This window comes from Eptesicus fuscus, chromosome 3 (assembly GCF_027574615.1).
Source record: "Eptesicus fuscus isolate TK198812 chromosome 3, DD_ASM_mEF_20220401, whole genome shotgun sequence".
In the NCBI taxonomy this organism is placed as follows: Eukaryota; Metazoa; Chordata; class Mammalia; order Chiroptera; family Vespertilionidae; genus Eptesicus; species Eptesicus fuscus.
Window position 1 is genome coordinate 14,418,825 of NC_072475.1, and position 14,885 is coordinate 14,433,709.

The window sequence follows — 14,885 nt, forward strand, 5'->3', positions numbered from 1 at the left end:
ATGAGAAGCAATTATAAGTAAAAAAAAGTTCAGATTTAGAGAGAGATGCACTAATCATTCCTAGATCATAGTGATGTTATTACTATACTAGCGTTCCTGTTGCAGGAAGAATCCTGCAATAGGGCTTCCTGCTGCACTCTACCCCATCTGCTTTCCTCCCTTCTCCCCCGGCCCGCCTGCTTTTCTCCCTTCTCTGCCAGCCCGCCTGCTCTCCTTCCTTCTCCCCCAGCCTGCCTCCGTTCCTCCCTTCTCCTCCCCCTGGCTTGCTAGCTTCTCCGCAACTTTGCTCCCTTCTGCAGCTCTTGGCTTCTTTCTAAGCTGTCTTGATATGCAAATTAACCACCATCTTGGTTGGGATAATTTGAATACTTGCCCTGATTGGCTGGTGGGTGTGGCTTGGCTGGTGGGTGTGGCTTGGGCATAGCAAAGGTGTGGTCAATTTGCATATTTGTCTATTATTAGGTAGGATATTCTAACTTATTAAAATATAATCTTTTAACTATAATGTTATTTAATGATTTGATTTTATTAAGAGAAATAGTAAGGGACAGCATTATTTTAATGAGAAAAGCAATGCTTGATTTAAACAGAGAAAGAAGAGTGAGAATATACATAATACATATTTTGATGGAAATAAATCAGTGTTCCTTCCAACTGAAAAATTTTATTTCAAATGACCTCTTCATAGATCATTTCTACTGTCTGAGACAAAACTTAGAATACTAGGAAACTAGTTATTATCTTTTAAATCTGAATACATACTGCTATATATGTTTAATTACATATAATTTTTCCATCCAGAAAGCGTACTACATAAAAATTGGATGTCAAATTGTAACTATGTGTGTAACGTACCTATGCAATGGTGTCACCAAACTATTAAACCAAAGTAGATCATTATTATATGTTTGCAGAAATATTTAAGGCATGCATTGCTTCAATCAATCACACATTAACTATGGATATTAAAAGCAACAACTGTTAGAAATTAATTGTTTTTCTCAATTATACAGAAACCCAAATTTACATTATTGCAAAAAGAAATTTAAATGAAATGAGATAATACCCAATAAGGTATCTGATTTGTGCTTCTTTACACAGATTCTTTACTAAGTCCCCCTTACTTTTCATCCCAGAGCCATTGATGGCTTGTCTCATCTACTCATCTGACCTCAATTACCATCTATATTTTGAGACTCACCTTTTCCTCAGACTAGACCATATGTCAATTCCAGAACTGTTTAACATTCTATCAGTACCTACTGAGTAGATTTGTTAGTACTTCAATCTCACCATTTTTTAAATTGAGCTCACTACTGCCACCTGAAATTTATCATATGGTACTCTCCAGCTCTGTCTTCAAATGTCTTTACATTGAACTAATTGCCCAAGGTAGATATTACAAGTTATGGAACTATTTGCTCAAGTGAAATTTCTTATATCCACCTTGACTTCTCCATTTCCCTCAGTTTGCATATCAATCAAATCCCATGTCCTATTACACCTCCCTTTATCATTCTTAGTCTCAATCTCTTTCTCCCCTCAGCAGTATTTCATTAGGATTTGAATTGTTCTCAGAACCTAGTGTTTCCTTGACTCCAAGCCAATTCATTTTCCTCACTGAAGCACTAATAATCTTCTCAAATATATGTCAGCTCATGTCACTGCCTTGATTTAAATCCTTCAGTGATGTCCCCTTTGGAAAAATTCCAAATTCCTTAGCCAATATGTCAATGTTTGTGTTGATTTGGCATAACCTTTCCAGCTTCCTTTCTTATTAGTCCTTCATTAACAAATAATACCTTATCTTATTAGTATAGGTTTTCTAGCTGTACTTATTTATAAATCCTAGAATATTTAATGAACATATTCTGGTTTCTGAAAAGTTCCCTTCATGCTGTCTTTTACCACTGGACCACTGCATATGGTTTTCTCTCCACCACTTTTTACCTGTTCATATTTAAAGGTCACATCTCTCTCTGCAGGCACCTTGGAAACCCTTCTCTGCTTTAACTAGTTCAGGTGTTTTGTTTTGTTTTTTATCATCCTCTGTCATTGCTCTTTACTTATCATATCAGCATACCTTGTTTTCACTGAGTTATCTATTTATTTTTTTCTACCAATTATTAGTATTTTGAAGCCAGTGGACTTTTTTACCTTGTTAACCATCAACAACCACCGTTTAGCATACTAACTTTTGAAGACTAGGTGTTCAATAACTGTTGAGTGAATCTTATACTGGAAGTAAAATACATGAAATTTTTATTGAACGGTATGATTTTATCTATAGTTTATGATGCAGAAAGGGCACTTTGTTAGGCAATAATCAAAACATTTAGAAAGTTTCAGAAATAACTTTCAAACTGACTGAGGTTGAATGGGCATCAGCAATGGCCCATTTTTTCTGTGTCAAAACTGTAAAACCAAGATAAAGGAATTGTTGCTTACTTCCCTCAATAACATATTGCAGAATCTGCATTAATTATGCTATAATAAAATACTTAGTTAAATCTAGATCATTGAAAACCTTAAACCAGATAATCTAATTATTTTACTCTATCAGAGTGACAATGATTGTCAGGATATTAAACGGACATTTCCAAGTCTTCATTGTTTCATCTGGATACTCTAGACTTGACTCCTGTACCATCCTAAGGCTCCAGGAAGTTACCTGGGCACACTACATTATTCTAAATCCCCATACCTGTTCCTTTCATAGTTGTGAGCCTAATCTTATTTCAGTCGCTTTAATAAAGAGACCACGTGAGGTATAACCAGATGGAGAATATTACTTCTTGAAAATTCATTATGAACATACACATTGCTGGATAATAAATGTTGTGGATAGTTCCTCCGATATTAAGAGGTCAGAAAAGTATGTCCTTCCTCACAATTCATCTACATCCTTTATGTCCTCCAGTGAAAGCAACATTACATCCTTTTTCTTTAAAAAAAATTTTTATTTTCCTACCATGCAACTCAGGGTTACATTTCATTTTTCAATCTAGTTTAAGAACTTCATCCACATTGGATATTCTGATTTTTGATATAATATGAATGCATATAATTTTGGTAAAATTGATTCCCAAGATTTAAAACATCAGTGAGAAGGAATGAGAAGAAAATGTCATTTATTGAGAAATGAATATAGTGACAAATATTTTGTTTATTCATTTAATAAATATTTATTATATGCCTGGTGTCTTATTTAAACTGGATATAATAGCCCAGGATTTATAGATGAAGAATCTGAATTAGGTATAAACCAGTTAGAAAAGTTGTTCTAAGCTTTAGGGCAAAATAAATAAATAAATAAATAAAGAGTTTTGCCATAATGGAATCCCAGCTTCTCATTATTCCATCCTGGGATCCAGGAAAAAAGTATAAGCTTTAGCCTAGAGGTATCACTACTCCATCACACTACACTTGATAATCAGTCATTGCTTCAAGGCTTTTGTTCTATGCATCTTTTAAAAATACTTTTACAATGAAGGTTTACAATTTGATGCACACTTGAAGTCCTAAATTAGTCAACCTGAAAATGTTTAGACATTGTCACTTATCTACCATAAAAGAACTCCCATTTCTTTATTTTTGGGAGGTAAAAAGCTGAAAATATATTGCCTAATTTATTCATGTAGCTTGGTAATAAAATCTGAAGCAGTTATCCTAAAACAAAATAAGAGGAAATAAAGTATTATTTTTCCCTAACATTATAATAGAAGAGTTTTAGTCAGCTTTTTTAAAATATCAAGTCCAAATTTTTTTCAAAATTAAAAAAAAACGATTAGTAAATAATTATGATACATTCTCTATTTATATTCAAAAACAGATATTCGGCTTTCTCTCCTTTATGTTGTAAAAGTTTCAAATCTCAGGATCACAAAACAAAATCATCCAAGAGGGAAAGTATTTTAAAAGATTCTATTATTTTGTATCTCTCTGAAATGCAGGTGCATTGAAAACTATTCTAAATTGAAAATGCTCCCAGTGCACAGTGGTAAAGCAGCATAATGTAAGCAAATTATGCTTTCAATATCAGATGTCATATTAATCTAGGTTTTTAGCTCAGTCTGAATCAAATTCTTAAAGACAATTTGAATGCATGTACTTTTCCTCCTATTATCCATATGCATCTTACCATAATATTTAAAACACGTAGGTGGCTTTGAAAGAACAGTGCCAGAATAATAAACAGGATTCATATAGATATTACTTTCAATTTAAGTATAATGAGCCCATGGAATCATGTTTGAATGATAATATATGGAATTTGAATGCATCAGGATTAATTCCTTAATTTACTTAGTATCCTTGTAATGTTGGCATGTAAATTTTTTTCTTGAATAGAGCAGGGCCAGCAACCTCTTCTGTAAATCTCCTGATGATAACTATAGTAGGCTTTGTTAGGCCAAACCACCTGAGTCACAGCTGCTCAAAACAGCCATCCCATATATTAAAAGCCTAATATGCAAATTGACCGAACGGCAGAACGACCGGTCGCAATGACGCACAATAACCACCAGGGGGCAGACACTCAATGCAGGAGCTGCCTCCTGGTGGTCAGTGCACTTCCACAGCCGGGCTCATGGCTGGTGAGTGCCTCTCCCACCTCCACAGCAGCCTCTCCCGTGTCTGCGGCAGTCGGACATCTCTTGAGGGCTCCAGACTGGGAGAGAGCACAGGCTGAGCTGAGGGACCCCCCAAGAGCACAGATTTTGTGCACCAGGCCTCTAGTATATAATATATAATGATTAGGCTTATCTGTACTCTCATAACACCTTATAAAACAGAAAAGAGTTGAATTTTTTCTTAGGTCCATAGTTTGCCAACCCTTGATATACTGCTTTAGGTTCTCAAAATAGTCAATTAACCCTTAGGGCCACAAATTCCAACTTCTATGCCCTAGCCGGTTTTGCTCAGTGAGTGGATATAGAGTTGGCCTACAGACTGAAGGTTCCCAGGTTCCATGCCAGTCAAGGGCACATGTCTGGGTTGTGGGCTCAATCCCCAGTAGGGGGCCTGTAGGAGGCAGCCAGTCAATGATTCTTTCTCATCATTGATGTTTCTATCTCTCTCTCCCTCTCCCTTCCTCTCTGAAATCAATAAAAATATATTTTAAAAAACTTCCAACTTCTATATTTGGTCAGTTAGATTTAGTCTTTTAAAAAATGGCAATATTATTAGAACATATAACGTAGGGAGTTACCAAAATACTAACTGTCGGAAATAGCGGTGACTTCCTCATTATGATACAACCAGCTGACCACAGGTGCAGGTGAGCTGCTAACTCGGCAAACCACTTCTGCATCCTCTCCCTGCTTGAATTCTTGAGGCGACACCACTTCTCTGAAAGTGAGCTTTTCTGTAGCAAGAAAGCAAAACAAGCCATAAAAGTATTATCGCTTATTTCTCTCGATAACCTGTTTCAGAATCTGTGTTGATTGATGTGATAATGAAATAATGAATTAAAACAGGATGCTTGAAAACCTTAATTCAGATCATATGACTCCTCTGCCTGGTAACTTCTTCCCACATCACTGAGAAGAAATTCCGAAGTCCTTATAATCCCACCCCAGGTCCTATATGAACTGAAGTCTGTCCCACAACTCTGATCCCAGTTTCTCTCTCTCCCTGTGCTCTGTGCTCCAGGTAAATTGTCATCTTTTCAATTCCTTCAGCACTCCGCATTTGCACATCTTAAATTCCTTCACATTTCTGCCTGCCTGACCTCCACAGATTTAAAAAAAAAAAAAAAGGCCATCTACCTTCCCACTCTCACTGTCCTATAGCATGGATAGTAGCATCTATGCATTTTTTCAAAGCTTACTTACTAAAATATCAGCACCTAGTGGTTGGTGACATCTCCTGTTTTAATCATTACTGAGTCTCTAGAACTTAGAATATTGTCTGCCATGTCGAAGACATCCAATAAATGTGTCCAACTAGTGAAGGAACAGACTATGTATGCTTGATGAGAAATGTTCACAAAAGTAATTCAGTGTTCTTGCCAAAGGGAAAAAAAAAAGATTTCTTTATTTTCACAAATAAAATATCGGGGATCTTCCTTTGCAACATTTAAAGTAAGAAAACTCTTTCTTACTTGTATGCATATATGCATAACCTGTGGACACAGACAATGGAGTAGTAAGGACCTTAGGGGCGTGGGAGAGGGCTGAAAGAGGTTAATGGGGGGGAAAGGAGGACCTGTGTAATAGTTTCAAAAATAAAGATTTTTTTAAAAAAAAGAAAAATCTTTCCAAATATGAGCTTAGAAACTAATGGGGGCGGGGAGGCCAAATCAAGAAAACGAAGGCGACAACGTGCCAACAATACCCCTGCTCATCAAAGAGGAAGACATGATGGGGATGTACTTTGGCTTTTTAAAAAAATCCTTTTCCTGGAATAATAAAAAAAACAAAGTTCTAAGAAGAGATACCTTATAACTAGTATTCAAAAATCTTTATAATTTTTTCACTGGTAGAAATGCTAACTACCACGTATTAATTGTAAGGCATTGTTCTAGTTCTTTATGTAATATTAATATAGTCCTCAAAAAAATCTATGTATAAGGTAGGTACTATTATTTTACCCATTTTATAGGTGAAGAAACTAAGACAGATGGGTTAGGTCCGTGGTCGGCAAACTGTGGCTCGCGAGCCACATGTGGCTCTTTGGCCTCTTGAGTATGGCTCTTCCACAAAATACCACGGCCTGGGCGAGTCTATTTGGAAGAAGTGGCGTTAGAAGAAGTTTAAAATTTGGCTCTCAAATGAAATTTCAATCTTTGTACTGTTGATATGTGGCTCTGTTGACTAATGAGCTTGCCGACCACTGGGCTAGGTGATTGCTGCTTGAGACCACTAAATGAAGTGATACAGCCTGGTTTCGAACCAAGATAGTCAACAGTGTTCTTAATGAGGGCAATGATTTCTAAGAGTGAGAAGGGGGAAAGCAGTGATGGCTTTCAAGTCATAAAATGAAGTGTAAAGCATGGAGATGCTTGTTAACAAAAGGCCTGGTGGTGAAGAAGCCGGCTAGATACCCGTCTCCACTAGATGAGCTTTCAGCTTCTCCTCTGTCTACTCCTGTTCACTGACTCCTCCCCCGTTCTCATTCCAGACTGGTCACTGCTTTCACATAGGCAGTTTCACAGGTTCTAATTATAACCTTTTACTTTAGAGTGAAAAAGTACTCCATATATTTCATACCACTAAATGAACTACTGTTTTTTATTTACCCAGCAGGTTCTCAATGGCCTGAGAAAATGTAAACATTTTTATGTATATTATTTAACTGACTATTCCCTTTATTTATTCTATTTTAGAGTTGCAGTATGGTAAAATAAAATAAGCTGCTATCTGTAAAAGTCTAAAGAACACTGCCTCGTCCAATAGTTCTTAATGCCTGTTAGTTTTTATGAAACACATGTTATTTTGTGTTTAATTTTTAACTACAATTTTAATCAACTAATAAATACATGACTTACGGTAAATTTCCAAAACAACTGTAGCTTCTTGTGTCTGTCCTTTGGCATCTGTTGCTTGACAACGGTATATCCCTGCATCTTCTATATTTGCATTGTAGATGGTTAATCGTGACCTGACACCCTCCTTTTGTACCATTACCCTCTGTGTTGAAATTATCTTTTCTCCTTGAGGATTATACCAGTCTATACTCTCAGGCTCACCAATTGCTGCAAAGAAGCATGGAAAAGAAATGTTTGAAAATATGATTCAAGTGTTTGTTTTTGCATTGACATTTACTTATTACATAACAGTTTTTAACAATTTTGAAAAAAACTTAAATAGGGAAAGACTTGAAATCTGAAAATCTTACCAAATTGAAAGTAAACACAAATGTTAGAACACATGTTCTCTTGTTTATCCAATGTTGAAGATTCAATCCCATTTGAGTAAGCAAAACCCAAAAGTTCCATAGGAAACATCAGTTTAAGCAATGATAACTGAATACTTACCATAGTAATCTATGGATTTTCACTAAGGTAACTTATAAAACTGCCTTGGCCATTCAGTCTGAAATAGATTATTGACAGATATATCTGAACAGAATCATGATTACTAACATGATTTCACCTCTTTGGTTCTCTTTGTTAGGGTAAAGAGTTAGAACTTTTTTTGCCTCATAAAGCAGAGCTCATAAAAATGTAAATCTCATAAAAAATAAATTTTGGTTTTTGGTAATACTAAATTTTGAATAAATACCCCAAGTCTTGCTATTTGTACAGATATGACCAATGAAAATTTTTAATATGAGGCCCTAATCTCTTTTCTCTAATCAGTACTTTCATAATTTTAAGCTAAAACTGTTAACTATTTAGTCATATGATAATTAGAATGCATTGAAATGCTACTTATCCCTCCCGGCAATTATAACCAAAGCATTACAGGGTAAACATATATTTAAGTTTTCCAATTCAGAATCTAGGTTATTATCTTCTTTGTAAAAGCTGAAGATTCCTGTGTTTGCTTGTAGTCACAAAAATGCTGTATTTCACCTAATTGAGAGATAATTTGTGGGAGCAGCATACACTACTAACTCAAAAGTATCCGGGAAAATGCATAAAGTTAGCTAACATCTGCAGGACCTCTTTGAAGAAAATTGTTCCTTCTTATTTTTCTCCCAACAAGTCGCTTTAGAAATAAATTAGTATCCTTTCGACATCAAATTAGACATGCTAGAGCAAAAGCATGAAAGTTTACATTTTAAAAGGATCTCAATTATGCTATTTTCTGTTTTTCTCAACACATCAAAATACCATAGCAGTTATAGGATAACTCATTTAGGGCAGCTTTTTAACTTCAAGTTCCCACTCCATAGAGATGTCACTAAAGAATAGTGTATATGAGCATAAGTTTGAAGAATACAAAAATCTCATTTTATACAGTAAAATGTAGATAATATTATGTGTAATATTTTGTATATTTTCATTATTAATAATATGGTATACGACTTTATTATTATGGAGAGTTTACTCTGGATTTTTATGGATGGGTCATCATATTCTTTTTTTCTGGCATCTCTGGTAATTAATACATTTCAATAAAATTTTTCATGTTATTTTCTTGATAAGAGTGACCCACTGGAGAAATTAATAAATACAATGACACTTTTTATTTTCTTGAAAACGTAGTATAAAAATTCTTTTGCTACATATGACATACTCTTAGTTCTCTGAGGATCCGACTCCATCCTAACTTCCCTAAATTTCAGATAGATTTATTTATTGTGTTCCAGGTGTCTGTGTTTTAGGGTACAATGAAACTACAGTCATGTCACCATAGATACCAACGTATAGGAAAAAATACATGCAAGCTTTCTAATTTGCATGGGTTCACCACATCATTATTTTTAGATTTTTGTTTCACTACTATATTTAACAAAAATAAGGACACTTCCATGATAACAGTATAATTCTTGGTTATAGATCTTTATATAAAAAGAAAAAAATGTTTAGTTATTTTGCCTTATTATTTAGAGCAAAACTCAGTACCATTGAATTATGTTAATTCATACATTTAAATTTTATCTTAATTTGACAGAGGCAATTACATTACATAATTTATATTGTTATCATATGCAAATTGAATAAAATAATATTTATTTAAATTTCTAAAAATTAATTTTAAGCTATTTCACTTTTCTGTGATTATTGGATACAATTGTGCATTTGTGTATATAAAATATGGATGAGATTTAGAAACAATGACCTATATGCTTATGTCAATGATTTGATGACATAATAATTGATGTTAAATCAGTTTTACCCTTGCTTTTCATTTGTCAATATACAAAAATATGTATCAACACATCTATCAATTCTAAACTTTATGAAGGCAAATGTATAAAAACTCATGGCCTTTATTAGTTTTTCATAGATATGATAAATATAATATAACTAGTGACCCAGTGCACAAAATTCATGCACATTAAAAGGGAATTAATTAGAGGAAATATTTTCATATTGCTATTTGCCCTTTCTCTATAATAAAAGTGTCAAGAGATGAAAGAAAATTAGTAAAATGTATATGAAAATCTTCCTCCTGTCAGAGTATGGGGTGCACCACGGGACCCAGAGTCAAGTCCCCGCCCACCCGCACCTCGAAATCATGCCAGACCAATACCCGGCCGGCCCCACCCCCACTGGATGAGATCCAGACCCAGCCGGCCCCACCCCCATCATGTCCCACCAGGCAGGGGGCACAACCTCAGGTCCCCTGGCCCAGCGCCAGGTGGGGGGCACAGCCTCAGGTCCCCCGTCAAGCCCCGCCAGGGCTGGGGACACAGCCGAGGTCCCCCGTCCCAGTGCTGGGGCAGGGGGCACGGCCTGAGGTCCCCAGTCAAGCCCCGCTGGGAGGGGGGCACAGCCTCAGGTCCCCTGCCCTGGCCTGGCACCACACAACCTCAGGTCCCTGCTGATCACTCGTTATGGGACGCCCGCCTCCACTATGGGCACAGCCATCTTATGTTATGGGAAGCCCGCCTTTGCTGTGGGCACAGCCATCTTGTGTTATGGGAACCTGCCTCCGTTGTGAGTGCAGCCATCTTGTGACAGCATGAGAGTCAATTTGCATATTACCTCTTTATTATATAGATATAATATAATAATATAATTTAAAATATATAGTATATGTAGTTATAATATAGTATATTATATAGCTTATATACTATGGATATGATTGATATGTATGTTATTGTAACTATATGTTTTTAATAATTTTTATAATAATAAGCCATGCCATTCTCAAGATAACTTTATAATGCATTTTATATCATTTAAATCCTATTTAAATCCAGTTGTGAATTGCTTAAGTAGAAACAGAAATAGAAAAAATTTGAAAATACTCTAGAAAGCCATTTAGGCACTAAGTGAATATTTTTAACACTAAAAATAAAGTTTTCTTTTTAAAAATACTAAGTATAAGGATTTTATGAATAAAATGAATATGATGACACTAAATATAAGTAGAATGTATTCATTCGTGTGTTCCACAGTGTGCTGAATTAAAATTTGATGTTTAAATATTTAAATCTCTTTTGAAAAATTCTGCATGTGTGCAATTAAACTGAACGAATTCCATATAATTTCCCATAAGCATTATGACATCTAATACTTTTGATTAGTCACAAAAATCTTGAAATTTTTTCCTGATTAAATAACTATTTTTTAAAATCACTTTTTATAAGGATAAATTTGATTTGCTTTGTCCTATGCTTTGTCCTAAAATTTTCAGCAGGTGTAACTGTAATGCAGTGTACCTTATTTAATTTATTCATTGTATATTTATAAATATTAGTTATAATATTTACATTCACCCTAACATTACTATCTACACAGGTATAATATTTTAATTGATTTAAATCAATGTGTATGCATTATATTTAATTATAAATTATTTTCCAAATAAATGATCTAATTTGACATACAAAATTAATAAAGTTAACAGAAATAAAATTCATACTGTTTAATATGAAAAATATAATAATTGATATTTTTCCAATTATTATAAGACCAATGATAAGACTTTATTTTTAGAGAATTGTTTTGCACAACTTAAATTTTGCCAATATATTATGTTAAATAATTAAAGCATAAAACAAATTATCTGAAAATATTTGTAATACATACCTGTACATGTGAAGAATTTAGATTCACCCACACTAAGCTCTACTTTGCTAAGTGAAATTGTCACTTGAAGAAGAGCTGAAAAAAATATTTGAGTAACAATTAATTATGGTTTTAAACATGAATTCTAAGATTTTACTACATAATCTATAACCACATTATTTTAACAGCAATTACTTACCCCAATTTTTATTGCCCATAAAGAGAAATGAAAGTTTTGTAAAATATGATCTAACAACAAAATGTTACATTTTATTATGCACTTCTACAGCCAGACCAAATAAAGGACTCATTCACGCTAATATTTTGAAATTTGTTTGTCAATTAATGTGCAAATTCACCCTCAGACAGCTGTTGCATATTTACATGCTAGGTTTATATGCGCCACCTGACTAGGCAACAGTTAAAGAAATATTTTGCCCCAAATTAGAAACCTTGTTACAAAAAGTATACCTTACACTGTTATTACAACAATAAAAATATAAATTAACTACATTTTGAGTACCTACTAAAATATTTCAATGAAAGGAGACATACATGGGAAAGAGAGGAAGCATTGCATAGGGAAAGGTGAGTGAACATTTATTTTGACATGATGCATAAGGACAATGGCAATAAATAGATGAGATGTTCAATAATTTTTTCCAAAATTTGCAATAAAATAGATGAAGAATCTAGAAATTGTTTTAATCCAAATTGAAAGATGTATATCTATATCTATCTATCTATCTATCTATCTATATATCTATCTATCTATCATCTATCTATCTATCTATCTATCTATCTATATATATATATATATATATATATATATATATATGTATCTATCTATCTATCTATCTATCTATCTATATCTATATATATAAAAGCCTAATATGCAAAGTGTCTCTTGGGAGTTCAACTAACTGGGAGTTTGATTGCACACTAAGACATGCTTGACCACCAGGAGGCGGCACAGAACAAAGGGAGGCCCTGGCCAGCAACCTACAGCTGCTGAGGACCCTACCCGTACAAGAATTGCGTGCACTAGGCCTCTAGTTTCTAATAAAATGATGGACAAGAGAGTGTGACTATTCCCTAAAACCTTGTTTGACCATCTCTTGCTTTCAGAAGTGCATGGTAAAGTAATGGAGCTGTTGGTAAAAACAACAACAACAAAACAACAAAAAAAAACAACAACAAACTAACAAACAAAAAACAAAGAAAAATTCTAAAAACTAGAATATAAGTCAAGAATTTATAGATCAAAGCAACCAAAAGATGCATATAGTGCACAGATATTTGATCAAAGCTTGTCTAGAAAAGGGGGTGCTACAGAACCCCAGGTAACACTGGACCAGAATAAAGTTAATCCATATAATAAGAAGGATAAGAATAAATCAGCCCACTGGCAAAAGGTTGATGACAAGGGAAGTTGTCTTTCGCAAATTCCAAAAGTTAAGAAATTTGAGATTTCCCTTATGAGAGCCTAAAGAGATGGACTGTGTGTTTGGAACCCACAATTCTGGCCTGTGTAGAGGAAAAATGTTTCTCCTTAAATAGATTAACCACTTTTTCACCATATCCCATGTTTGGGATTTAGCTTTATTTAGCTATAAAGGTGATCTTTGGGAAATCCCAACCAGAAAAATTAAACTAAAAAGCAGTGTCACGTGTAAGGTTCATAGGTAAGTGACTGAAGCAAACCAAATTCTCCTTCAGAAGATCTACATCATCAGCCCAGACTGCCCAAGATTTTTAGAAATAAAGCTATTTTTAACCTAAATACACATTCTGACATTATAAAGTAGACAGTACAGTAAGGCACTATGAAGTGAGTCAGCTGAAACAACCAATAGGAGAAGTAGGAACATGAAATTTTAAAAAATGAAATTAGATTAATTAGGTAACATAACTATATTTAAACAATGTTAATTCCAATGAGAATTCACAGAAGAGGACTTTTCCTTTGTAGAAGTCACTAATTCACTATGTAAGCTTAGTTTATGGGTAATGGGGTCAACAGAGGCAAATGACAGAAGTTAAGAAATTTGAGAATTCCCTTATAAGAAGCTTGAACCTAAAGAGGTGGGTGGTGTTTTTGGAACACACCATTTTGGGCACATGGTCAGGGGTTTTATAATTTGGGGAAGTTTTGGACATACCAACCAATAGAAAGGAAGGAAGCAGAAAAAAAAGGTAATATAGTTGAAAGAAAAAAGAAAATAGTGATTATTTTCCTCTTTCTCATTTACCCCCTCCCTTTACTTTCTTCTTTAAGGCATCATTAATGGCAACAATTACCTTTTCTCCTTGGATCTTCAGTTTGAACTTTCCCAAAGAGCTAATACTCCAATTTTCAACCCTCAACTAGTATTCAATTAGATAGAAGATTTTAATTTCAAACTTTCTGTGTGCAAACTGAACCCATTACCCATCCATAACAAACAAACAAACTGCTCACATTCATTCCAATTTTGGTCACCATTAATGAATTTTCAAACCTTGAAGATATAACCTCTGAAATAACATGGGTATGCATTTTTGTTTATTTCCAACACTCTTCCCCTAATACATGTACTCTTTAATTAATGTGAGATATTTAATCTGTGATAGTAACATGTGAAGTTCTAGATTTCTTTTCCTCTTCATCTCTCTTCTCATGAAAGTATTTCTCAGGCTACTTCATGAATACCTTTCTAAAACTGTTTAATTTCACTTGCCTACACAAAAGTATTCAAAGAAGATTTTTTTGGGCCAATTAAATAATTATTGTACACATTTTAATGTTAAGAAACTTACCTTTCCAAGTTTATTTATAATTGTCCCTTCCCAGTGCATCTGCAGTATAGACAAGGATGAACTATCCCCACCCCTTCTCCACTGACTCCCACTTTCCCATCACTGTGCATTTGCTCCAACTATTTCCTCTGCCTTCATCACCCTTTCTCACACTACCATATGGTTGGCTATTTTCTAGATTCAAAACAAAACTAAAATATCAGTAACTTTGCAAAACATTCTTTAAGAGCTCTATCAATGGCATCAACAAATACATATTTTTGCTCAAGAGGCATTTTCAGCCCTAGCTGGTTTGGCTCAGTGGATAAGAGCTTCAGCCTTCAGACTGAAGGGTCCTGAGTTCAATTCCCAGTCAGGGCACATGCTTGGGTTGTGCACTTAATCCCTGGTGGGGGGCTTGCAGGAGGCGGCTGATCAACAATTCTCTCTCATCACTGATGTTTATATATATCCCTTC

The 14,885-nt window shown here is 34.5% G+C and overlaps 1 protein-coding gene across 1 annotated transcript in view; it reads right to left on the minus strand.

Moving 5' to 3' along the window:
• The window catches only part of NCAM2 (neural cell adhesion molecule 2), a 196,084-nt gene that overhangs the window by 143,471 nt on the left and 37,728 nt on the right, over positions 1 to 14,885 (minus strand). Inside the window, exons 2-5 of the mRNA XM_054712874.1 lie at positions 13,882 to 13,996; positions 11,651 to 11,725; positions 7,490 to 7,696; positions 5,222 to 5,365 (exon numbers count right to left, since the gene is read on the minus strand). Coding sequence (XP_054568849.1) covers positions 5,222 to 5,365; positions 7,490 to 7,696; positions 11,651 to 11,725; positions 13,882 to 13,996 — 541 coding nt within the window. The remainder of the gene's footprint in view (positions 1 to 5,221; positions 5,366 to 7,489; positions 7,697 to 11,650; positions 11,726 to 13,881; positions 13,997 to 14,885) is intronic.